Source organism: Melospiza melodia, chromosome 9 (genome assembly GCF_035770615.1).
Source record: "Melospiza melodia melodia isolate bMelMel2 chromosome 9, bMelMel2.pri, whole genome shotgun sequence".
Taxonomy (NCBI): Eukaryota; Metazoa; Chordata; class Aves; order Passeriformes; family Passerellidae; genus Melospiza; species Melospiza melodia.
The window spans coordinates 32,662,429-32,688,203 of record NC_086202.1 but is presented as its reverse complement, the minus strand read 5'-3'; the positions used below and the strand labels follow the sequence as shown (position 1 = coordinate 32,688,203).

At 55.2% G+C, this 25,775-nt stretch overlaps 2 protein-coding genes and 1 long non-coding RNA gene across 4 annotated transcripts in view; 1 reads left to right on the top strand and 2 right to left on the bottom strand.

Annotated features, from left to right (window-relative positions):
- LOC134422277 (killer cell lectin-like receptor subfamily F member 1) overlaps positions 1–3,323 on the top strand; it is a 49,175-nt gene extending 45,852 nt beyond the window's left edge. The window contains exons 2-4 of the mRNA XM_063164267.1: positions 2,435–2,835; positions 3,018–3,118; positions 3,209–3,323. Of these exons, the coding sequence (XP_063020337.1) occupies positions 2,435–2,835; positions 3,018–3,118; positions 3,209–3,323 (617 nt within the window). The remainder of the gene's footprint in view (positions 1–2,434; positions 2,836–3,017; positions 3,119–3,208) is intronic.
- Positions 3,324–3,350: 27 nt separating this feature from the next.
- Positions 3,351–23,891, bottom strand: LOC134422190 (protein ecdysoneless homolog). Of its 2 annotated transcripts, XM_063164129.1 has the most exons (5): positions 23,105–23,891; positions 21,893–22,021; positions 21,621–21,746; positions 20,802–20,887; positions 3,351–3,482 (listed from the first exon to the last, which is right to left on the bottom strand). In XM_063164129.1, exons 2-5 carry the CDS (start codon positions 21,899–21,901, stop codon positions 3,443–3,445), a joined length of 261 nt encoding a protein of 86 aa, XP_063020199.1. In that variant the 5' UTR covers positions 21,902–22,021; positions 23,105–23,891; the 3' UTR covers positions 3,351–3,442. The 2 variants fall into 2 exon arrangements, 1 of the variants encoding a protein (XP_063020199.1); XR_010028741.1 differs by lacking the exons at positions 3,351–3,482; positions 21,893–22,021 and having other exon boundaries at positions 20,752–20,887.
- LOC134422183 (uncharacterized) lies at positions 8,838–10,179 on the bottom strand. Its single transcript, XR_010028737.1, has 2 exons — positions 10,096–10,179; positions 8,838–9,564 (listed from the first exon to the last, which is right to left on the bottom strand). It is a non-coding gene; the product is annotated as an uncharacterized LOC134422183 (long non-coding RNA).
- Positions 23,892–25,775: the final 1,884 nt, after the last annotated feature.

The following is a 25,775-nucleotide window of genomic DNA, read 5'->3' as shown; positions in this document are numbered from 1 at the left end:
AGTTCCTTGAAAACATTGCTGAACATCCAGGCTGGACGTTTGCCTTGTCGACTCCTCTTTGGGCACACAGGGACAGTCTGTTCCTGTGCCCTCGGCATTTCTGCTTTGAAGCCCACCTTACCTGGAGTCCTTTGATTTTAGGGGCTGCTTCCCAAGGAACTCTCAGAATAAGCCTCCTGAATAGGCCAAAGGCTGCCCTCAGGAACTTTAATGTAAAAACTTTATTGATGCTCCTCCTGATATCACCAAATATCAAGAACGCTACAATGTCATAATCACCAGGCCCCAGGAGGCCTCCAACAAGCACATCTTCCCCCAGCCCATCTCCACTGCAACAATTCTAAGAAAGTCTGTACCCTGGCAGCCTCACAGACCCCCTGTGACTCATGGGCTCGGGCAAAACGCCAGGGAGCTCGACAAGGCTCCCTCCCAGCCTATCCTGCATGGTAACCACATCCGCTGTGCAGTCTGCAGTCGACAAACCAAAACGACAGAAGTTCAGTTTTGCGAACACCCTCGCCCAGTCTCAGATTTCGAAAAAAACTACAGAACTGCCACCGGCCTGTAGCTTTCCGGCAGCACGGCTCCACGCCGACAGGCCGGGACCGCTTACATCGGCTCCAGCTCCGTGCCGCGATTGGCTGCTTTCCGTGCGGGGGTTTCCGTGCGCTGCTTCACTGCGCGGCTCACCCAGAGCGGCTTTCCTTGCTGCGCCAGCAGAACGCTCGTTTCATTTTGAGGGGCTGCGGTGCCTGGAGCGGTGGCGGCGGCACCCGGAGGCAGCTCCAGCCCAGGTGGGACCGCGGTCGGTGCTGCCCCAACTCGGGGCTCGCTGCGGGCGGAGGGGCCGCGGTGAGGGCCGGGCGGTTCTGGCGAGTTCCTGGTGCCGGCTTCCCCCGTGTGCCCCCTGCGCTGGGATCGCAGCCGAGGGAGCGGCTGCCCGCGCTCTCCTCCTTGCCCGGATGGCCTGCATGGAGCCGGTGCCGCGGCAGCGATGGCTCATCGCGGCTGCTCTCTCTAGGACGGAGGCGGCTGCTCCGTGCCCGGCACCGTTCCCGCCCGTGCGGCACCGGGCTGGGGGCCGCTGCTCGGGCGGGAGGTGTCCGTGCCCGGCTCGGGGCTGGCACGGCATGAACTTGAACCCAGTGCCTCAGAGCCCAAAGCGCTGCAGGCGCCGGGTGCGGGCACAAAGCGGCGCATCCTGCCTGCTCCGGGGCCGAGGCTTCTCGGCGCTGCGCTCTGTGCCGGGAGCCGCTCCGTGTGCCCAGGCAGGAGCCGCGGCGGCCGTGCCGGCGCTCGGTGTGCCCGGGCTCCGAGGCGCCGGGGCAGGGAATCATGCGGGGCACAATGGTGAGCAGCCCGGGGCTGCTGCTTCTCGCCCCTCGGCAGGCGGACTCCGAGCCGCAGCTGCCCCGGGCCAGCAGCAGCCGGCAGCTCGCAGGCGCTCTCAGCGCCCGGCCCGGCACGGAGCTGGGCTGCAGCGGCTGCAGAGCCACAGGGGCCGCGGCTGCGGCCACCGCACAGCTCCCGGAGGCTGCGCTTGTCTCCGCACCTGCTGCCGCACCTCTGGGCAGCGGCGACAGCGCAGCCACAGCTGCCACCGCCCTCCTGAGCCCCCGCACGGTCGGCACCAGCAGCGACCTCTCACCGTGTCCCTTTCAGGGTGCCATCAGCGCGGCGGCAAAGCTGTTCCCGAGGCCGAGCTCCCAAAGGATCTTCCAGCAGCACTCCTGATATCTCGAGAGCAAGGTGGTGTTTGTACCGGGCAGAGAGACACCGGCTGTGAGCAGAAGAAGAGTGAATTCTACTCCATGACTAGAGCTGTGAATGAGCCCCAGCATCTTCAGGAGGGACCAGCAGCCGCGCTTCCACACTTGCCTGGTGCCCAAGAAGCCTCTTGGCATAAGCAGGGGGATGCCACTTGTGAGTGTGCAGTGAGTGCAGATGTGGAGAATGGATTCTGCACCAGGGATGGGAGTGTGAGGGAGCCCCTGCCTCCCCAGGGCACAGCAGCAACAGGCAATGAACAGAGAGGGAACCTCAGAAGATTCCTGGGTGAGTACAGGGCCACGCCTGGGCTCTCTAGGCAGGGGCCCGTGTCCCCTCCCGAGGCCAGGGCTGGCAGGTGTGTGGCTGTTTCCCAATGTCTGGAAGAGGCCTCGTGCTCTGCTGGGCCCCATCCGTGGCTGGAAGCAAGAGCCCCAGCTGCCCCCAAGGCTGTGCAGTTCCCCTGCTGCAGCCTGTGCCCACAGCTGTGTCCCTGCCTGTGCCCACAGCTGTGTCCCTGCCTGTGGCCAGGCTCTTGGCTCTCTGGCTGCCAGCTGAGGGAGGCCCACACTGCCTCAGGGCTCCCTGCTCTGCTCCCTGGCCGTGGGCTGAGCAGATTGCAGGGCCGGCTCTGCTTCTGGCAGCCAGCAGCTCTTTCCTGCTCCAGGTGAACGGTTCAGGTGCCATCCCGTGGGCACGGCGGTGCTGATTCTGCTGCTCCTGGTGCTGGTGCTGGCTTTGGGGGCAGCTTTGGCTGTGCTGGCAGGTAAGGGAGGGGCAGCAGCCTGGGCCCAGCCCCTCGGGGCAGAGTGGGCTCCCTGCTCCCTGCACAGGGGAATCCTCAGATCTTCTCCTCTTCCCCCTGCAGCACCACAGGTTCCAGTCACACCTGCGACTCAGCTGTCGGTTCTGGGCTGTCCCTATCGCTGGGTTGGGTACAAGGGTGTCTGCTACTACTTCTCACGGGATTACAGCACGTGGGAGCAGGGTCAGGAACGGTGCTCCGAGCTCAATGCCACCCTGGCCATTGCCCAGGATGAGGAGGCCATGGTGAGTGAGGGGCTGCGGGCGCTGTGGGGTGGCTGAGGGCAGCCTGGGGGCGCTCCTGGGCCGGGCTCGGTGCTCGCAGGGCCGGGGCTGCAGCCCTGGGCCGGGGCCTTGCAGGGAAGGAGCCCCAGCGTGCGGGGGCAGCCCCGGGCACGTGTCCCCCCGAGGGGCCGGGGCAGCTCCCACTCCTCTCTCCTGGGCAGGATTTGCTCTTCCGCCTCCGCGGGAAGGGCAATTTCTGGCTCGGGCTGCGCAGACGGGGCGAGCGCCTGCACTGGGGGGACGGCAGCAGCTACAGCTCCCGGTGAGTGCCGGGGAGCCGGGCAGGGCCTGGGGGCACAGGGGCACAAGGGCTTCCCCTGGCAGCCAGCGCTGCCTCTGCTCCTCCCTGCAGGGTTCCTGTCCTCAGCGATTCCGAGTGCGTGTACCTGGCCGACAGGAGATTGCGGAGTGGGAACTGCTCCAACGAGCGGCCGTATGTCTGCAGCAAGGCCCAAGCTCCCCTGTAACAGGGCCTGCACAAAGGACCTTCTCCACGCTGGGCAGTGCCAGCTTCACCTCTGAGCCCAGCACAGCGCTGTCCTTCCTCAGCTGCGCCCTGTGCCTTGCACTTCCTCTCAGGGTCACCTCAGTGCCTCTTCATCCCCGGTGCCAGCGCTGGGCTGGGGCTGCAAAGGAAAAGTCTCTGCAATCCATCCTGCCACCAATGCTGCCTGCATTGAGGGCATTGCCCTCATGACACAACGAGCTCCAGTGGGAAATTCAAATCCCCCTTTGGTCTTGGAATTCATCGTAAACTAGTGGCCAGAATGGGACACTTTTGGACTGTCTTCGGAAGAGGAGGAAGAATTGCTGACACGTACGGAACAGGAATCCCACTATTGGCATCAGGCACCTGACTGTGGGGAATTGTCTGTCTGTCTGTCCAGGTTGACTATATGATGCTTTTAGCCCCAATCATCTTGTTCTGTTTATGCTGAATAATAAGTTTTGCGTGTTTAAGACGTTTTCCAGAGAGTGAAGACGGGAGAGAAGAAGCGCACATTTTGTTTTCAGATACTGCTCTCACTCCTCCACATTCCTGCTCCTGGACTGTGTTTTCTGCAGATGGACAGACAACGGGATTGAGCTCTCCTTGGCTTTTAGTTAGTTTAGCCAGCTGAGGCAAGGAAGTTCCCTGGACTCTGGTTTTTGCCTTTTTCTCTTTTTTCGGACCTGTTTGAACCTGCTCTGGACTGAACACCCAGAAGGGCAGCAGCAGCTCACACCTGCGGCCTGCCGGGCTGGGCCTGGGGCACAACATTTCCAGCACCAGAGGGACTGATGGGAGACTCAGTGAGCTGAACTGCAGCCTGGAGGAGGACTTTCTCAGTTTGTCATCTCTTTTGGAGCAGCAAGGGGTTTTATTGTTTAATAAATAGTTTTTTTCCGCTTTTCTCCAAGGAGGTAATTTCTCCCAGAATGGTTGCAGGGAGGGGCCAAATAATCTGCTTTCCTAGTGCAGCCCAAATTTGCCCTGAACCAGGACACTGTCACAAAGGATCTGACTGTCCTCCTGTGGGAGGAATCCCAGGCTGGAGCAGTGTAGGGGGATAGAACATAAGAAAATAAAGATGGTGTAGAAAGTAATCTTGCCCCTAAGGAGTTGCAGCTGGGCCAATTAGCAAAGATTAGGAACAGGCCTGATTTTAACAGGCCACAGCTGTAACCAATGAGAAGAAGAGTGCTATAAAAGAGTGGGCTGGCAGGTTGAGAAGGGAACTGGAGTCAGTTGGCTGCTTTGTCAACAATGAAGAGTAAGTGCTCTGAGGAGCTGCCCAGGAGAAAACACCAAGAAAGTGTGAAACATCTGCCATACGGAGACAACAGTGTGGAATCCCTGTCATAAGATGATAACAAAGTACAGCAGATTTGTCTCCCTGAGGGGGAAGCAGTGACATGATGTGTCTGTAGCCCCTGCCCCCCTGTGTCACTGTGCAGGAAGGAGGGAGGGAGGGAATTGTGGATAAAGTGAAGCCCAGGAAGGAGAGAACAGTGTGGAGAAGGTGCATTTTTAGGATTTGACAGCCTACTCACTCCCTTGCTGGGATTTCTTTCATAATACATTCAATGGAAATTAATGGCCCCACTCCAAGCTTCTTATGCCCATGTTGGCTGAGAGATCTCTGGCTGCCTTTCTTGAGAGCCCCGAGCCTTTCCTGCTGTGTTCTGTTGCCTGCCCAGGGGCAGGAGCAGAGGCTCAGAGCTGGCCCCGGGCACCTGGCCTGGCCCAGCCCAGCCCCAGAATCCCTGCCAGCATTCCCTGCACCATTGCCCGGCCCCACGGCGGCTGCGGCTCCGTGGGCAGGCGGCTCCAGGAGTTCAGAGTGGGCAAAATGGGAGTGAGGGACAGGAGGCAGCTGGTGCCAGTGGGGGAAATGGCTTTGCTGGAGCTGGCAGGGACAGGAGGAGGAGGGAGAAAGTGGTGCCAAGTAACGGGGAGAGAAAGACAAGGTGGTGGAGATGGCCATGGGGCAGGTGGGCATTTTGCTTTGCAGCTCTCTGGGAGGAAACAAAAGAGCTGTCAAATCCCTGCAGGAAAAGAGGGGCCAAGTAGAAGGTGGTGGACATCTGTGACAATTGGGATTCATTTGATCTGCCTGCACTGCAAAAGCCAACACTCTCTGAGCACCACCAGTGCTGTGATGTGCCTTGCCCTGCCCCTGCCCTGGCTGCAGCAGCCGCCTGTTGGGACGGGCCCTGTTCTCTAAAGGAGCTGCACCCAGGGACCATTGGGGCAGTGCTGGTTAAAAAGTAAAAAGTAAAGCACATAAAAGGGTGGGAAGTGTGAAGGGAATAAAATAGAATGGCATAAGAAAAAATGATAACAGAACTGCACCAGGAATGGCCACTCACTGCTGTCACTAAAAGAGCTGCACTGAGGGACGGCCACACATTTCTGTTCCCACACAGAAATGCTGGGACTTGCCTTCTCCTCAATAACCATCAGTGGCATTTCCAAGGCCAGCAGGTACACTCAGAGATGTCCAGAATCATCGTTACAGGGGGAAAACTGGGGTTGGCATCAGCTGTGACAAATATCAGGAAGAGTACAGCAGCAGAAATAGGGATTTCCCAGCTCCCTCCCAGGGAGAACAGTATCAGCACAGGGACAGAAAATGCTGATAGAACATCCTTTCCCACTGCTCCCTGTGCTCAGCTGGAGGTAGCATCCTTTAGCTTGTGCTCTTCAGTGGGTTTCCCCATGGAAATACTGCAGAGGGTCACAGAAGATTTACTAGCATGTTAAAAAGAAGCTGAAAACCCAGGAAGGATGACATTTGGGATCGGGACACAAGCAAATTCACACATCATATGACAGTTCAATATGGCTGCTGTGAGTATGCAGCCTGGAGGACAGCTAGATTAAACTAGAATAGATTCCAAAACTATTTGGCCTTACAACTGCAGGTAAGGTTAATAACCCTCACCAATTAAAAAATAAAGGAAGCCGGCTCAGAACTAATTTAGATCACCATCCCTGCAGCCATTGGGTATCACGACTCCTTTTCCCCACCAAACTACAAAGGTTTTCCTGGAAATCTCTCATTTTCTGCTTCCTACCTGTAACAGTGCTCAAGTGACCTGTGTGATCTCTCTGAATGAACTGAGCTTTCCCTTCACAGCAGCTCTGCTCTTCACTTGCCAGCCTCGTGCCCTTGGCAATTTCCATCTGGCAGCGTTGGCCTGCTGAAGGAGAGGCTCTGTTCCAAACATGCCCACTTTGCAGCAGTGCCCCACGATGGGATGTTCTCCTGCCTGGACTAATCCCTTTGCTTCTCAGCTCCAGCTGCAGCCCACAAACCTGGCAGTTGTTCAGGAGCCTTTGCCATGGCACGGCCCCACCCAGCTGATTGCCAGCCTGGCAGCACAGTGGGCACACATTCCCAGCCCTGGCCGTTGTTTCCATCCTGCTGCAAGGAGCCCAGTTGTTCCCCAGTGTTCCTGCAGGAATCCAGGCCCAGGGGTCTGTGGGGTTTGCAGGGGCTCTCTTGGGGGTACCTGGGGGTGTCTGTGGCATTGGGGAGGGGGTCTGAGCTCTGGGGGTGTCTCTGGGGCTCCTGCTCTTTTCCCCTCGTATTTCCCATCCTTTTTCCTCTCATGCTTTGCACCCTTTTCTCCTCACCTTTCCAGAGCTTTCCTGCTTCCAAAACACCACTTTTTCAACATTATGCCATTTCTATTTTTCCCTTCTTCCCCCTATTTGTGCTACTCTTTTCTCCCCATTTTTGCTGCTTTTTTTCCTGGTTTTTCCTGCCCTTTCCACCCGTTTTTGGCTGCCTTTTTTTCCCAATTTTTGCCCCTTTTTTCCCCTCTATTTTTTTCTTCTGCTCTTTTTTTTTTGCCACCTGTTTTTGAGACTTTCTTTTGCACCCCTTTTCTACCAACTTTTTTTCCACCTTTTTTTTGCTGCCCTTTTGTGCCTCGTTTTTTCCAGGCTTTGTGACCCTTTGATATAAATCCCTCAATGGAATCAGTGGGGCTTTCTACCAATTTCAACCCTAAAAATAAGGCACAACAGAGATTCCTTGTCAATTTAAAGATGATGAAAATGGAAGGTTTTATCTCATTTCAAACCTATAAAATCCCATCACAAAGGGTGTTCCCTGTTCTATTTCAGAAGGAAAATGGGGATTCCCCATCCATTGATACCCCTGAAATAATGGCCAAGGCAGGGTTTCTTTCCATTGATACCCTCAGCATTGCAGGTGAATGGGGATTCCCCCAGGTGAAACACAGACAATAAGGGAAAATTAACCAGTTAAACAACTCCAGAATACACTTGGACAGAAATCCATTGAAAGGGAACCACACACCACTTGTCTGCCCTAAATAATTCCATCAGGCTTCCTTCACTAAAAACACTGTCAGAATTAAAAGTGGAGATGCCTGGTGTGTTACCTCAAAGCAGAGGAAGAGGCAGCATGGAAATGCTTCTTCTGCCATGGCAAACTCTCCTGGGAGCACTCCCAGAGCCTTGCAGGGTTCCCCTGGGAAGCTGCTGAACAAATGGAAAGAGTTGGCATGAGCAGAGCCCCAGAGAAATCCCAGCCCCACTGATGGAAAAGTCAGATTATCCAAGCAGCAACAGCAGCTGGAGTGTTTGCAAAAGAGCAGCTTTGTTCTGAACCCAGCTTAGGAGTTCTCCTCATGCACTAAGGGAGCTCCTCCATCTATTTGGACCTTTTCTATAGCACAGGCCACACAGCAGTTCAATGCGATCATGTTCTTCAACTCAATTATGTTTTAAAGTATCTAAACTTGATCTAGCTACTCATCAGTAGAGAATTTTATGTATTTTCAGAGTAAATTACCTTTCCTGGTCAAACACCAACCCTTCCCAAGGTTCAAGTACCTCTGCTTTCCACCACTAACTCCTCATTAGCCTTGTCTCAATTAAAAAAGCCTCTGTTAACCCCATTTTGCCACCACAGATTTGTCTGAGTCTCTCACCTCTCAGCAGTTCAAATTCCTTGAAATTTAGCAGAACCTTCTTCACACTTCCCAGCTCTTGCTGTCCATCTCTAATCCCTGTCCAACCTGCCAGTGCTCTCCCTGAACTGCTGACAAAGTGAATTCCACAACATCAGTGCAGGACAACTCATTCATTGCTGAATGAAAATGAAATAAAGAGAAATTAAGAAGCTGATTTAGATCCAGCAGGACTGCACTGTTGGTGTTTGTGTATCAAAAATTTCTATCTATTTTATTGCAAATTTAACTTGTTGAAACTAAAGTAGTCATATTTAAAATAGATTTTTCATTCCAGATGCAAGCAACGTGCTGCATGCCTTCCAGCCACATTTGCACTGAAAAAACCCCAAACTGCTCAGCCTGGGCTCCCATCATGCCAGCAGTAGCTGTATATCAACATTCAGCAGTAATGGAATTCGTTCAGAAAATGAACAATTACAAAAATACTTTCATTCCAAGAACTGATACTGCACTGAGGAAGTTATACCTGAAAAAAAAAAATCCAGTAGTCAAGTTGTAATTTTTGTTTTTATTGACATAAAATTAAAAAATACTTCTGGCCAATATTTGCACAATTGATCCAATTACTCTTCCTGCAATGTGGTATTTCCCCACCTGCCCCTGAAGGCAGCAGCATTTTCAGAACAAGAACTGCTCCCCAGATATTGAACCCACTCAGCAATGGGTAAAAGGACATTTTAGAAATGTGGCAAATTGGATCACTGAAAGGAAAAATGGGAGAGAGGTGTTGTAATAAAAGAAAATGGGCAGAGATTTCGGTCATTCATTTGACATAATTTTTCAGTTTTCTGAAATTGTGTCAGCACAGGGAAAATCTCATTTCCACCCAAGACAGTGTGCAAACAGAAGCTTTTGCAGGTGAATTCACTCTGCTGAAGTGACACATAATGAACAGAATGCTCCAAACTCAAACCTTTGGCCTCTTCTCCCCCATCCTGCTCGTGTGTCTGTGCTCCATCTCCCCAGCAGCCATGTCTGGTGCCAAGGCTCTCCCTGCCTTGCTCAGCTGCCAGTGAGCTCTGAGCTCTCAGGTAAATTCACCCCCAGGCTCTGTAAAATGCTCGAGGTGGGTCCTGCCAGGCCAGCCTGGGCACTGTAGGACTCGAGCAGGTTTGCCACCAGGTTCATGTCCACATCCAGGGCTGCCAGCTCAGCAGCCTCAGCTCCACAGTCAGGGCCAGCACTCTCACATGGGGCTGCTCCAACAGAACTTGCCTGCAGACAGTACAAAGAGAAAGCTTTATCAAATTGCAGGAGCAGATTTAAGGGGAAAAAAAGGGTAAATCACTGGAGAAAAGAAACAACAATTGTGCGGCCAACAAAGTCCAGTACATTCCTGAGTCCTGACAGACAGGAATTCAGACACCAAATGCTCATGCCAGCTGAAAATCACCACTGTCCATTACCCAGATTAGGTTGCAAGAGAAGGACACAAAGTGTTGCTGAGTCCTGGCTCAGCTTCCTATGGGAGAAAACTACTACAGGAACTCACAAGTGAAGCTGCAGCTGCTTGCCCTACTACTAAAAACAGGGAAAAGATGGGCAAACTAAAACTAAGCCTCTGAAAAGATGGGCAAATTCCAAGCTTAGGTAAGTTTCAGTTTATAAAAAATGTATGATGGTGCAGGTCCAGCACACTTTGCTTGCATGTGGGAAGGTTCCAATCCCATTTCTCAGAATGGCCACTTGCAGCACATTTCCTGCTTGGAAATTACTGCTGCAAATCAGAGCTCAAGGCACACTCACCCCTCTCTTGTGGCTGCTGAAACTTTTCCCAGCGTTGGTCTTTGCCATCTGCACTTGGAACTCAATACAGCAAAGGGCCAGTCCTGTATTGGAAGTATATTAAACGATATTAACCTAAGAATCTCAATAAACTTGTCCAATTTTATAACCTTCAAATAACTACTCAATTTATGTCCAATTTATTAACTTCAAAGAAGTAGTCAAAAGCATCTTTTAAAAAAAAACTCACAGAACCTCACCAAAACCCCCAGAAACCACAAAAACCACACACATGAAAATTACACTTGCATGGGCCCAGATAGGTCTATGGTGTTATGTATGGATCTTGAAGAATATTGAATTCTAGAGGGGTGGAAATGAAATGTAAACCAGTGAAATCAGTTACACCTCACACAATCACATATGGGGGTTTTCTTCACTCAAGTGTATTTCTCCCCTTGCTTTAGATGAGTGAATCAATTCCCACATCTTGCTTTATTCTTTTTAATTTCCAAAATAAATTCCTTCCAAAGGGGAACAAACTGCACATGTCCCCTTTAAACACATTAATTCATTTCACAGAGAGGTAAATATTCAAGCTCTGGCCCCACTGCAACTCCTCACACAAGTTCAAGGGTTAAAATGTATTTTCCCTGGAATGTTTAAAAGCCACAGACACTGAAATACTCACAGACCTTGAAATAATCCTTCTCCTTCAAGCTCCTGAGGAATCTCTCCCACAGAGGACCCCTTAACACGTTTCCCTTGGCATCAGGAGCCACTTTACTGCTCTTGGAGCACAACATTTCAAAGCCATGAGCCTGCAGATAAAAGATGCAACAACAAGAGGTTCTCAAGGTGTGACAGACTTTGCTCACATTTCTCTGGACAAGCAGGCAACCTCCAGACAAGGACCCATTCCCTGCACATGCATGAGCCAAGGCCAGAATGCCCCAGGAATCATTACCAGCTTCATGCCCAGCTCGCAGGCTCTGTACTGAGGATGAGCTGGGGCGGGCAGGGTGTATCCACTGCGTCTGTCTGGAACAAACTGCTGCTGCACCAGCTGTGCATACAAACACCGAGTGACAGTCACCTGCAACAGCCAGAGCAGAAACAAACACTCCCTGCAGCGGGACTGGGCTGGGGACAGCCAGCAAACTCCCTCCAGGTCACCAGAGTGGGTTTGGAGGCACCCATATTACAGGCAGTGTCTGAGCCTGCATGCAAAACATATCCTAGATAGATTTTTCTCATAAATTGCTTTTAAGGCCTTACAAAGTTTGTTCCAAATTGAAATCTCCAAGCAAATATAAACTTTAGTCATTCTAAATACATTAGGAAAAATCCTTAATATTCTGGAAAATCCCTATTTGAACTGCCACACGTTTCATCAAATATATCTTGTTTCCTTAACAACAATAACACCACGTTTCTCTTCAACTAGAGAAGTGCTTCAGGGGAAGCAAGATATCCTAAATGCTTCAGAACATCCCAGGCATTAAAAAGCAGCATTTCAGGTGTCACATGCAACCTCTCCTGGTTCCTGATGACAAGAAAAGCCCTGAATGTTCTCAACTCCCTCACTCTTTCTGTTCCCTGAAACAAAAACAAAGTATGAGCCTGACACTCCAAGTACACACTTGCAATCCATTTTGGTCTTGTAAGAATCTTGGAGTAGGGGAAAAATAATTCAAGAATTTTTTGCTAATGACCAAATAAATTATTTCCATTTTAATTCATTGCCATTAGCAGCCATCCATATCCAGGTGAAGGTGTCTGCTCATTATTTCACGTGTACTAGACAAAGCCTGTGTCCTTACAGAGACAGCAACACTCCAGCCCTGAGCATTCCCTACCTTGAGGGACACTTCTCAATCCATGTCTGCTGGGGTTTTTTAAGTATTCATAAACTCAGAGAAAGTCTAAGGTTAGAAGGGACCTTAAAGGTCAACACCCATCTCCAACACCCTTGCCACAGGCAGGCACACCTTCCACTAGCCCAGGCTGCTCCAAGCCCCATCCAACCTGCCCTTGGACACTTCCACCGTGTCTGGGATAGGGAAACACCTCCAAGGATGGGCAATGGTAAGACAGGACCTTCAGAGCACAGGCACTGCCCCTTGGCAGCCCTCCCACTAAAGCAGCTCAGCAGCACCCGCCTTACCTGGCTGCCAGCCCCGGCAACCCCTGCTGATCTCCCGCAGCAGCTACACAATGAACCACTCATCCTCCACGTTATCCCCGAACTCCGCGGGGCCGCCCAAGTGCGCCGGGATCTCGCCTGCACGGGGCACAGAGACGAGAGGCGGCTCAGCAACGCCGTGCCCGGGAACAGATTGTCCACACGGGCTGCGGAGTCTCCCTCACTGCGGATATCCCAGACCCTGCTGACAGAATCTTGTGTCCTGTGCTCGGGGACGGCCCGGCTGCAGCAGGGAGGCGGCACCAGATGCCACATTGGGTTAACCCGTGCTGTGACACCGAGAGTCGGGGAAGCCGCCGGGTCCCCCCTCACACGCTCCGGGTTCGAGCCCGCCGGGTCCCCCTCACACGCCGTCAGTTCCCGGCCGCCGGTCTCTCCTCCAAAGATCCCGATTCTCGGCGCCGTGTGCCACTCACATGGCCTCGGTTCTCCCTCACTCGTTCCCGGTTTCAGCCCGCCAGGTCCCCCTCACAGGCTCCGGGTTCCCGGCCACCGGGTCTTCCTCACACCGCACAGCTCCCCCTCACACACTGCCGGTTCCCGGAGGCCGGATTACCCTCAAAAGATCCCAGTTCCGGCCGCCAGGTGTCCCTCACACTCTCCCGATTCCCCCTCACAAGCTCCCGGTTCCCGGCCGCCGGTTCCTTCAAACGATTCCGGTTCTCCCTCACATACCCTCGGTTCCCGGCCGCCGGGTCCCCCTCACACGCTCCCGGGTTCCCCTTCAGATGCTCCTCGATTACGGCCTCCAGGTCCTTCTCACACACCCCCGCTTTCCCCTCACACGCTCCCGGATCTCCCTCACACGCTCCCGGTTCCCCGCCGCCGGATCCCCCTCACTCTCTCACGGTTCCCGGCTCCCGGCTCCCGGCCCGCTCCCGGCTCACCGCGGCCCGGCACGTAGCGCAGGCGGAACGGCTGCCGCTGCCACACGCAGGCGGCCAGGAGCGGGGCCAAGCGCACCAGGGCCAGCTCAGCGCAGCGCCGCAGCAGCGCCTCGCCGCCCGGGCCCGCCGCCGCCGCCGCCAACAGGCGGGAGCGCACCGCGTCCTCGGGCAGCGCCGGCCGCCGCAGCGCCTCCATCGCGCCAGGGCCCAAAGCGCTCCGCCCCCGGGGAGGAGCGGCGCGATGGCGGCGGCGCTGAGGGTGATATCGCGATACGCGCGGAAACCGGTGCAGCCGTGAGTGGCCGCCGCTGCCCCGGTGCCCGGCGCGGCCCCGAGCCCCAGCGCGGTCCCGGTCGCGATCCCCCGGCCCCGCTCCCGGGCCTGCCGCCCGCGCTGCCCCAGCACCGAGCAGGGCCCCGGGACGGCCCGGTCACCCCCTGTCCCCGACGGGAGATGGTTCCCGGCATTCCCGGCATTCCTGAGCACCGGTCCCGGCCCGACACCGGTGGGACCGAACGCGATTAAATAAGAGCCTGTAACCGGCTCTTATCCCCTGACCCAAGAGTTGGGTCAGTTCTGACGTATTCGGCTCGTTTACTCTTGTTGTATATAATTTAATTCAATGTAATTAATCTACAGGGATAATGGCGTCATCTCTGCTTTTAGGGAGCTCTACCTCAATTCACAGCATCTTAGGTTTAAGTTTAACTGATTTTGATCCAGCTGTCCTATTGGTATAGGGTCAAGTTGTCAAGTCCAAGAGACTTGAATATAGTTTTGAGGCAGAAAACATCTGGGTTTTGTGAAATACAAAGTTGTGTTTCGTGTCACGTACAAACAGGCAATGTGTGTAGTTGTGAATGCGAAATGTGTGGACCCCGACAATGGGAGAGCTGTGAATTCTAATAATAACTGAGGAGAATAAAGCATGGAAAAAGGTCTTTGAACCTATCTGTTGTTTGCAAATTAACCCTGGTTGATATAGGAGCATTGGAATTAAAGTGTTAAAGATGTTGCTTTTTGCCTGTATTTAATCCATAAAGAGTTCTGCAATAATAACCTTTTGAAGTATAATTTTAGAATATTACTTGTATCCTTGAAACTATAGCTTTGGAATATATATAAAGGAAATATGCTTATCTCACGCCTTATTGAAGCAGAGAAAAACTTCCTTGAGAAAGGAAGATGAACATCACCCCAAGGATTTAGGGTTTCGACCAAAGGGAAGCTGGACATCACTGTTATGGGATTTATGGTCTCTGCAATTAAAAGGTGGACACACATCTGGGGAGCTGGACCCCTCCAGATGGGATTTGTCTTTCTTCTTTCGGAAACTGGACTGTCACCATCTGGGCATACTCCTTTTGAGATACATCCTGAGAAACTGAGATCACAATAGTGTATAGTATTATGATGTAATAATTTCGAATAAAAATTGCTGATGAGTAAAAAAATTGGAAATAGGAACTGCTGAGAAAGCTGATGAGTACCCCTAAAAATACCTGTAACCCTCAATTATTGGTGTGCAGTTGGAGGCAAAACTTCCCCCACTGTACCCAGTGCTGTATTGCTCATACTTTACCATATTAAATAATAAATTGATTGCTGCTTGAATATTGGCCTACTCAAGCTTCTTATTCTTAACAGGGAGAAGGTGCATTTATAGGATTTGATGCATTTCTCATTCCCTTCCTCCAATTTATTTGATAATAAATTCAAGTAAAATTAATGTCCCAATTCCAGGCTTGTTACACTTATAATGGGTGAGAAATCTCTGGCTGCCGTTCTTGAGAGCCCCGAGCCTTTCCTGCTGTGTTCTGTTGCCTGCCCAGGGGCAGGAGCAGAGGCTCAGAGCTGGCCCTGGGCACCTGACCTGGCCCAGCCCAAGAATCCCTGCGAGAATTCACTGTTGAGAGCCCCAGAAGCGGCTTCCCCGAGGCTGCTCTTCTTCCCCAGATCCATCAGAGTGGGGCCCTTTTTCTTAGCACGCCTTTTTCGGGACAGGAACGTCGGTGTCCCCGCGGCGCGCTACTCGCTTGGCCGCCCCGCTCGCTGCTCCCCTACTGCTCGGCATCGCTGCTGCGGTCTGAGGAGCCAAAACCCTCCCACGGCGAGAGCCCCGAGCTGCGGCGGCACCAGCCCGAGTGCCCGCGGAGTGTGAGCGCAGAGCGGCACCAGCCCGAGTGCCCGCGGGGTGTGAGCGCGGAGCGGCACCAGCCCGAGTGTCCGCGGAGTGTGAGCGCAGAGCGGCACCAGCCCGAGTGCCCGCAGAGTGTGAGCGCAGAGCGGCACCAGCCCGAGTGCCTGCGAGTGTGAGCGCAGAGCGGCACCAGCCCGAGTGCCCGCGGGGTGTGAGCGTAGAGCGGCACTAGCCCGAGTGCCCGCGGAGTCTGGCCGGGATGGGAGGAGCGGCGGGCGGAGCGCTCGTTTCATTCCACAGCGGTGGCGGCACCCGGAGCCCGGCTCGCGGCGGCGGCGGCGGAGCTCGGAGGCGGCTCCACACCAGGTGGGACCCGCGGTCGGTGCTGTCCCAGCTCGGGGCTCGCGGAGGGGGGGCCGCGGAGAGGGATGGGGGGGGACATGGGGGAAGCCGGCACAAGGAACTCGTGGGAATTGCTGGTACCGGGCACCTGGCCAGGCTCACTCTGAAAATGCCTGCCGCAATTCACTGTTAAGAACCCCAGAAGGGGCTTCCAAGGGGCTACGGTTCTAGACCAGCCTCAACAGAGTGGGGCCCTCTTCCTTAGCAAGGTTTTTGCACCAGCCCGAGTGCCCGCGGAGTGTGAGCGCAGAGCGGCACCAGCCCGAGTGCCCGCGGGGTCCGGCCCGGATGGGAAGGGCGGCCGGCGCCGCGTTCGGGTCATTCCACAGCGGTGCCGACACCCGGAGCCCGGCTCGGGGCTGGCACCGGACACCTGGCCAGGCTCACTCCGAAAATGCCTGCCGTAATTCACTGTTAAGAACCCCAGAAGGGGCTTCCAAGGAGCTACGGTTCTCGACCAGCTTCAACAGAGTGGGGCCCTTTTCCTTAGCAAGGTTTTTGCACCAGCCCGAGTGCCCGCGGGGTGTGAGCGCAGGGCGGCACCAGCCCGAGTGCCCGCAGAGTCTGGCCGGAGTGGGAAGGGCGGCGGAGGAGCGCCGGTTTCATTCCCCAGCGGTGGCGGCACCCGGAGCCCGGCGAGGCGGCGGCGGAGCTCGGGGGCGGCTCCAGACCAGGTGGGACCCGCGGTCGGTGCTGCCCCAGCTCGGGGCTCGCTGTGGGGGAGGCCGCGGAGAGGGGCGGGGGACACATGGGGGAAGCCGGCACAAGGAAATCGCGGGAATTGCTGGTACCGGGCACCTGGCCAGGCTCACTCCGAAAATGCCTGCCGTAATTCACTCTTGAGAGCGCCAGAAGGGGCTCTGTTCTCGACCGGCTGCAACAGAGTGGGGCCCTTTTCCTTAGCAAGGTTTTTGCACCAGCCCGAGTGCCCACGGAGTATGAGCTCACAGCGACACCAGCCCGAGTGCCCGCGGAGTCCGGGGAAGGGCGGCCGGCGCCGCGTTCGGGTCACTCCACAGCGGTGGCGACACCCGGAGCCCGGCTCGAGGCTGGCACCGGACACCTGGCCAGGCTCACTGCAAAAATTCCTGCCGTAATTCACTTTTGAGAGCCCCAGAAGCGGATTTCCTGGCGCTCCCGTTCTCGACCAGCGGCAACAGCATGGGGCCCTTTTCCTTAGCAAGGTGTTTGCAGGACAGGAGTGACCTGACTGCTCCCCTCGTGTGGCTCCTGATTCTGAATATGCCCCTGACTCTGACTCCCAATGTGGCGCCAGGAGTCACTTTGGTGAAAGAAAACAAATCACTGCGGTGATTTCCATGAGACACCCTGCTCTGCTCTTCCCCCCCAGCTCGCTGCTCCTCTCCCCCACTCGTCGCTGCCCCTCGCTGCTTTCCTGCACGCACATCGGTCAAAACGGCCAAAAGCAGCTCCCACATCGGCTCTGTGCTGAGGCACCAGCCCGAGTGCCCCCGGCGCCTGATCGCAGAGCGGCACCAGCCGCAGTGCCCGCGGAGTCTCAGGAAATAAAAGAACTGTCGGGTAATTTCCGTGACTCATCCTGCCCGGCCCTGCTCTGCCGTTCTACCCTCTCGCTCCCTGTTCCCGTTCGGGCGGTCGTCACCGTCCCTCGCTGCTTTTCCGCATGCTGATCTGTGAAATCGGCTAAACGGTGTTCAAACACCTCCCTCGGCACCCAGTGGCACCATCTCGAGTGCCCGGGGAGCAGAGGCAGCGGCGGAGCCCGGAGGCGGCTCCAGCCCAGGAGGGACCCGCGGTCAGGGCTGCCCCAGCTCGGGGCTCGCTGCGGGCGGAGGGGGCCGCGGTGAGGGCCGGGGGTTTCTGGTGACTTCCTTGTGCCGGCTTCCCCCGTTCACAGGCAGAGACCCAGAGCGGCCGTGCCGGCGCTCGGTGTGCCCGGGCTCCGAGGCGCCGGGGCAGGGAATCATGCGGGGCACAATGGTGAGCAGCCCGGGGCTGCTGCTTCTCGCCCCTCGGCAGGCGGACTCCGAGCCGCAGCTGCCCCGGGCCAGCAGCAGCCGGCAGCTCGCAGGCGCTCTCAGCGCCCGGCCCGGCACGGAGCTGGGCTGCAGCGGCTGCAGAGCCACAGGGGCCGCGGCTGCGGCCACCGCAGAGCTCCCGGAGGCTGCGCTTGTCTCCGCACCTGCTGCCGCACCTCTGGGCAGCGGCGACAGCGCAGCCACAGCTGCCACCGCCCTCCTGAGCCCCGCACGGCCGTCACCAGCAGCGACCTCTCACCGTGTCCCTTTCAGGGTGCCATCAGCGCGACTGGAAAGCTGTTCCCGAGGCCGAGCTCCCAAAGGATCTGCCAGCACTCATGATGAAGCTCCTGCATCCCCAGGAGGGACCAGCAGCTGCGGTTCCACACTTGCCTGGGGCCCAAGAAGCCTCTTGGCATCAGCAGGGGGATGCCACTTGTGAGCGTGCCTTGAGTGCAGATGTGGAGAATGGATTCTGCACCAGAGATGGGAGTGTGAGGGAGCCCCTGGCTCCCCAGGGCACAGCAGCAGCAACCAACGATGAATGCAAAAGGAACCTCAGAAGATTCCTGGGTGAGTGCAGAGCCACCCCTGTGGCCTAAAGGCTGGGGACAGTGTCCCCTCCCAAGGCCAGGGCTGGCAGGTGTGTGGCTGTTTCCTGATGTCTGGAAGAGGCCTCGTGCTCTGCTGGGCCCCATCTGTGGCTGGATGCAAGAGCCCCAGCTGCCCCCAAGGCTGTGCAGTTCCCCTGCTGCAGCCTGTGCCCACAGCTGTGTCCCTGCCTGTGCCCACAGCTGTGTCCCTGCCTGTGGCCAGGCTCTTGGCTCTCTGGCTGCCACCTGAGGGAGGCCCACACTGCCTCAGGGCTCCCTGCTCTGCTCCCTGGCCAGGGGCTGAGCAGATTGCAGGGCCGGCTCTGCTTCTGGCAGCCAGCAGCTCTTTCCTGCTCCAGGTGAACGGTTCAGGTGCCATCCCGTGGGCACGGCGGTGCTGATTGTGCTGCTCCTGGTGCTCCTGGCGCTGGCTTTGGGGGCGGCCTTGGCTGTGCTGGCAGGTAAGGGAGGGGCAGCAGCCTGGGCCCAGCCCCTCGGGGCAGAGCGGGCTCCCTGCTCCCTGCACAGGGGAATCCTCAGAGCTTCTCCTCTTCCCCCTGCAGCACCACAGGTTCCAGTCACCCCTGCCACTCCGCTGTCTCTTCTGGGCTGTCCCCATGGCTGGGTTGGCTACAAGGGGGTCTGCTACTACTTCTCAAAGGATTACAGCACGTGGGAGCAGGGTCAGGAACGGTGCTCCGAGCTCAATGCCTCCCTGGCCATTGCCCAGGATGAGGAGGCCATGGTGAGTGAGGGGCTGCGGGCGCTGTGGGGTGGCTGAGGGCAGCCTGGGGGCGCTCCTGGGCCGGGCTCGGTGCTCGCAGGGCCGGGGCTGCAGCCCTGGGCCGGGGCCTTGCAGGGAAGGAGCCCCGGCGTGCGGGGGCAGCCCCGGGCACGTGTCCCCCCGAGGGGCTGGGGCAGCTCCCACTCCTCTCTCCTGGGCAGGATTTGCTCTCCCGCCTCTGTGGGAATTTCGGTTACTGGCTCGGGCTGCGCAGACGGGGCGAGCGCCTGCACTGGGGGGACGGCAGCAGCTACAGCTCCCGGTGAGTGCCGGGGAGCCGGGCAGGGCCTGGGGGCACAGGGGCACAAGGGCTTCCCCTGGCAGCCAGCGCTGCCTCTGCTCCTCCCTGCAGGGTTCCTGTCCTCGGCAGTTCCCCGTGCGTGTACCTGGCTGACAGGAGATTGCAGAGTGAGAACTGCTCCCATGAGCGGCCGTATGTCTGCAGCAAGGCCCAAGCTCCCCTGTAACAGGGGCTGCACAAAGGACCTTCTCCACACTGGGCTGTGCCAGCTTCACCTCTGAGCCCAGCACAGCGCTGTCCTTCCTCAGCTGCGCCCTGTGCCTTGCACTTGCTCTCAGGGTCACCTCAGTGCCTCTTCATCCCCAGTGCCAGCGCTGGGCTGGGGCTGCAAAGGAAAAGTCTCTGCAATGCATCCTGCCACCGATGCTGCCTGCAGTGAGGGCATTGCCCTCACGATACAACAAGCTCCAGTGGGGAATCCAAATCGGCCTGGGGTCTTGGAAATCATCACCAACTGGCCAGAATGGGACAGTTTTGGACTGGTTTTGGAAGAGGAGGAAGAACTGCTGACACATGCTAAGCAGGAATCCAACTTTCAGCATCAGGCGCCTGACTGTGGAGAATAGTCTGTTGTCTGTCTGTCTGTCTGTCTGTCTGCTGGGAAGGATCTGACTGTCCTTCTGTGGGAGGAATCCCAGCGTGGAGCAGGACAAGGATTTGCCTCTCCGAGGGAGAAGCAGTGACATGACGTGACTGTAACCCCCATGCCTCTGTGCCGCTGTGTGGGGAGGAGGGAGGAGAGGGAATTGGGGATAAACAAGCTCCATCAAAAAGGGAAATGAATCTGGGGGAAGTACCAGAGCACTACCCAGAGCATTGGCCAAAACAGGACACAGGCAGTCCCTGCAGTTCCCAGCTGATGGCTCCAAACCCATTGGTCATGGCTCTTTTCCTTTACATTTCATTTGCCTTGGTAAATATTAAGATTACCAGATCCCAAACACCACAGACTGGAAACTCAAAAAGTAACAGTCAAGATATTATGGGCTGGCAAAGCCTCTGATATTTCTGTAGTGATTTAGTTTTTGGATTTGATCTTCCAGAGAAATCCACAGCCAGCTCCTTGAGCAAAGGAGACAGATTACCCTGTATTCATTATTCACTGGCACTGCTTTTCAATGAAACTTTTCTACACTTTCTACAGTCAACCAAGCAAAAATTGCATCGCAGTCACCACTTGGAATCCACTTGGAAGAGCTCAACATTTCACAAAACCAAGATAAAAGAGTTACTCAAGCCAGAACTTCTCCCAGTGGAGCATTCCAGAGGAATTAGTACTTGTATGTCCTGGCCACAGCTCCCATGTTCAATGTGCAGTGGAGAAAAGGGTTCAGGTGTTTGTGACAAGCATTTCAAAGGTCACTTACAGGATTTGTAGGGTATATGACACTCATGAATTTCAAGCAGCTCTCACCTTTCTGGCACTGCAACAGATTGCTGGAAGTGATCTTCTGCCATGTGCAACAGCTCCAGGTACTTGGCTGATCCTTCCATTTCTCCCTATTGAATGCAAGTCACAGCCATGAACCCAAACAATTCCAGGCTTCCTAAGGGTGACTGTTGGTCACACAGAAATGCTGAGAGAACCAGAACAGCTAAAACCTCTTGGCCATGTACACTTGGAACTCAATACAGCCAAGGGGCACTCCTGTATTTGAAGTATATTAAAGGATATTAACCTAAGAATCTCAATAAAAGTTGTCCAATATTATAACCTTCAAGTAGGTAGTCAATTTATGTCCAATTTATTAACTTCAAAGAAGTAGTCAAAGGGATCTTTTAAAATAAAACCCCACAGAACCTCACCAGAACCCCTAGAACCCACAAAAACCACACACATGAAAATTACACTTGCATGGGCCCAGATGGGTCTATGGTGTTATGTATGGATCTTGAAGAATATTAAATTCTAGAGGGGTGGAAATGAAATGTAAACCAGTGAAATCAGTTACACCTCACACAATCACATGTGGGGGTTTTCTTTACTCAAGTGTATTTCTCCCCTTGCTTTAGATGAATGAATCAATCCCCACATCTTGCTTTTTCCTTTTTAATTTCCAAAATAAATTCCTTTCAAAGGGGAACAAACTGCACATTTAAACACATTAATTCATTTCACACCAGATAAGGATTCAAGCTCTGGCCCCACTGCAACTCCTCACGCAAGTTCAAGGGTTAAAATGTATTTTCCCTGCAGTGTTTAAAAGCCACAGACACTGAAATACTCACAGACCTTGAAATAATCCTTCTCCTTCAAGCTCCTGAGGAATCTCTCCCACAGAGGACCCCTTAACAGAATTCTCTTGGCATCAGGAGCCACTTTACTGCTCTTGGAGCACAACATTTCAAAGCCATGAGCCTGCAGACAAAAGATGCAACAACAAGAGGTTCTCAAGGTGGGACAGACTTTGCTCACATTTCTCTGGACAAGCAGGCAACCTCCAGACAAGGACCCATTCCCTGCACATGCATGAGCCAAGGCCAGAATGCCCCAGGAATCATTACCAGCTTCATGCCCAGCTCGTAGGCTCTGTACTGAGGATGAGCTGGGGCGGGCAGGGTGTATCCACTGCGTCTGTCTGGAACAAACTGCTGCTGCACCAGCTGTGCATACAAACACCGAGTGAAAGTCACCTGCAACAGCCAGAGCAGAAACAAACACTCCCTGCAGCGGGACTGCGCTGGGGACAGCCAGCAAACTCCCTCCAGCTCACCAGAGTGCCTTTGAAGGCACCCATGTTACAGGCAGTGCCTGAGACCACATTCAAAATACATCTTAGAAAGATTTTTCTGATAAATTGCTTTTCAGGCTATACAACGCTTGTTCCAAATTGAAATCCCTAAGCAAATATAAACTTTGGTCATTCTAAATACATTAGGAAAAATCCTTGATAGTTTGAGAAATCCCCATCTGAACTGCAACAAGTTTCATCAAATATATCTTGTTTCCTTAACAACAATAACACCACGTTTCTCTTCAACTAGAGAAGTGCTTCAGGAGAATCAAGATATCCTAAGTGCCTCAGAACATCCCAGGCATTAAAAAGCAGCATTTCAGGTGTCACATGCGACCTCTGCTGGTTCCTGATCCTAAGACAAGCCCTGAATGCAACGTCTCAACTCCCTCACTCTTTTCCCTCAAACAATAACGAAGTATGAGGCTGACGCTCCAAGTACACACTTGCAATCCATTTTAGCGTTGTGTTTCAGCCCTTTTAAGAATCTTGGAGTAGGGGAAAATAATTAAACAATTTTTTGCTAATGACCAAATAAATTATTTCCATTTTAATTAATTGCCATTAGCAGCCATCCATATTCGGGTGAAGGTGTCTGCTCATTATTTCACGTGTACTAGACAAAGCCTGTGTCCTTACAGAGCCAGCAACACTCCAGCCCTGAGCATTCCCTACCCTCAGGGACACTTCTGAATCCATGTCTGCTGGGGTTTTTTAATATTCATAAACCCATAGAAAGGCTTAGGTTAGATGGGACCTTATGGATCAACACCTGGTTCCAACACCCTTGCCACAGCCAGGCACACCTTCCACTACCCCAGGCTGCTCCAAGCCCCATCCAACCTGCCCTTGGACACTTCCAACGTGTCTGGGATGGGGAAACACCTCCAAGGATGGGCCATGGTAAGACAGGACCTTCAGAGCACAGGCACTGCCCCTTGGCAGCCCTCCCACTAAAGCAGCTCAGCAGCACCCGCCTTACCTGGCTGCCAGCCCCGGCAACTCCCGGCTGATCTCCCGCAGCAGCTACACAATGAACCACTCATCCTCCACGTTATCCCCGAACACCGCGGGGCCGCCCAAGTGCGCCGGGATCTCGCCTGCACGGGGCACAGAGAGGAGAGGCGGCTCAGCAACGCCGTGCCCAGAAACAGATTGTCCACACGGGCTGCGGAGTCTCCCTCACTGCGGATATCCCAGACCCTGCTGACAGAATCTTGTGTCCTGTGCTCGGGGACGGCCCGGCTGCAGCAGGGAGGCGGCACCAGATGCCTCACTGGGTTAACCCGTGCTGTGACACCGAGAGTCGGGGAAGCCGCCGGGTCCCCCTCACACGCTCCCGCTTCGAGCCCGCCGGGTCCCCCTCACACGCCCTCGGTTCCCGGCCGCCGGTCTCTCCTCCAAAGATCCCGATTCTCGGCGCCGTGAGCCCATCATATGGCCTCGGTTCTCCCTCACTCGTTCCCGGTTCCAGCCCGCCGGGTCCCCCTCACAGGCTCCGGGTTCCCGGCCACCGGGTCTTCCTCACACCGCACAGCTCCCCCTCACACACTGCCCGTTCCCGGACGCCGGATTACCCTCAAAAGATTCCGGTTCCGGCCGCCAGGTGTCCCTCACACTCTCCCGATTCTCCCTCACAAGCTCCCGGTTCCCGGCCGCCGGTTCCTTCAAACGATTGCGATTCTCCCTCACATGCCCTCGGTTCCCGGCCGCCGGGTCCCCCTCACACGCTCCCGGGTTCCCCTTCAGATGCTCCTCGATTACGACCTCCAGATACCCCTCACACACCCCCGCTTTCCCCTCACACGCTCCCGGATCTCCCTCACACGCTCCCGCTTCCTTGCCGCCGGATCCCCCTCCCATTCCCCCCACTCCGGGCGCTCCTCCCGCCGCGCCTCCCGGCCCGCTCCCGGCTCACCGCGGCCCGGCACGTACCGCAGGCGGAACGGCTGCCGCTGCCACACGCAGGCGGCCAGGAGCGGGGCCAAGCGCACCAGGGCCAGCTCAGCGCAGCGCCGCAGCAGCGCCTCGCCGCCCGGGCCCGCCGCCGCCGCCGCGAACAGGCGGGAGCGCACCGCGACCTCGGGCAGCGCCGGCCACCGCAGCGCCTCCATCGCGCCGGGGCCCAAAGCGCTCCGCCCCCGGGGAGGAGCGGCGCGATGGCGGCGGCGCTGAGGGTGATATCGCGATACGCGCGGAAACCGGTGCAGCCGTGAGTGGCCGCCGCTGCCCCGGTGCCCGGCGCGGCCCCGAGCCCCAGCGCGGTCCCGGTCGCGATCCCCCGGCCCCGCTCCCGGGCCTGCCGCCCGCGCTGCCCCCAGCACCGAGCAGGGCCCCGGGACGGCCCGGTCACCCCTGACCCCGCCGGGAGATGGTTCCCGGCATTCCGGGTATTCCTGATGTTATGAATAAGAAGCTTGACTAGACCAATATTCAAGCAGCAATCAATTTATTATTTAATATGGTAAAGTAGGGGTACACCGCTGGGTACAGTGGGAAAAGTTTTCCCTCCAACTGCACACCGATAATTGATGGTTACAGGTACTTGTAGGGGTACTTATCAGGTTTTTTTTCAGCAGTTTCTATTTCCAGGTTTTTTCTCATCAGCAGTTTTTATTTCAAATTATTACATCACAATTCTGTACACTATTGTGATTATAATTTCTCAGGATGTATCTCAAAGGAGTATCCCCAGATGGTGACGGTCCGGTTTCCAAAAGAAGAAAGACGAATCCCATCTGGTGGAGTCCAGCTCTCCAGATGTGGATCCACCTTTTAATTGCAGAGACTCTAAATCTCATAACAGTGATGTCCAGCTTCCCTTTGGTCGAAACCATAAATCCTTGAGGTGATGTTCATCTTACTTTCTCAAGCTGTTTTTCTCTGCTTCAATAAGGCGTGAGATAAGCATATTTTCCTTTATATATATTCCAAAACTATAGTTTAGAGGATACAAGTAATATTCTAAAATTATAATTCTAAAGGTTATTATTGCAGAGCTCTTAATGAATTAAATGCAAGCAAAAAGCAACATCCTTAACACTTTAAATCCAATGCTCCTAAATCAAGCAGGGTCAATTGGAAACAAAAGAGAGGTTCAAAGGCCTTTTTCCATGCTTTATTTTCCTCAGTTATTATTAGAATTCACAGGTCTCCCATTGTCGGGGCCCACATTTCTCACTCACAAATACTCACGTCGCCTGTTTGTACCTGACACGAAATACAGCTTTGTATTTCACAAGCTGTGACTCGTGCGCTCTGGCAACAGGCCCGGGATCCCGACAGGCTACCCAGCATGCTAACACCATCCTGTGTTCAGTTGCCCGACGAGAGACAAATTGTTTCGGTTCTCGGGCTCGCTGTCGAAACCTTCTCGCTCGGCTTGTACTCCCACAAGACTCCCACAGTCCGCGACCCAGGCCCTGCGCTGATTGGCCAAAATGGCTGCTTTCCGTGCGCTGATTGGCCAAAGCCGGAACTCACACACCGCCGAAAGAACAGACTATAAATGCGCTGTGACGGGACAGGGAGCGTTCAGGACGTCCTATACGGGAAGTGGCTGTTCGGGACATTCCGAGGCGGCGGCGGCACCCGGGGGGCGGCGAGGCAGCGGCGGAGCTCGGAGGCGGCTCCAGCCCAGGTGGGACCCGCGG

Excerpts from the sequence above, each read along its gene's own strand:
- LOC134422190 (XM_063164129.1), bottom strand. Across the intron at positions 20,888-21,620 it reads AGGAGAAGGATTATTTCAAG|GGAGAAATGGAAGGATCAGC; the intron begins GTCTGTGAGTAT and ends TGCATTCAATAG. Across the intron at positions 3,483-20,801 it reads TCTGTTGCAGTGCCAGAAAG|CCCCAGCCCAGCGCTGGCAC; the intron begins GTGAGAGCTGCT and ends TTTCCTTTGCAG.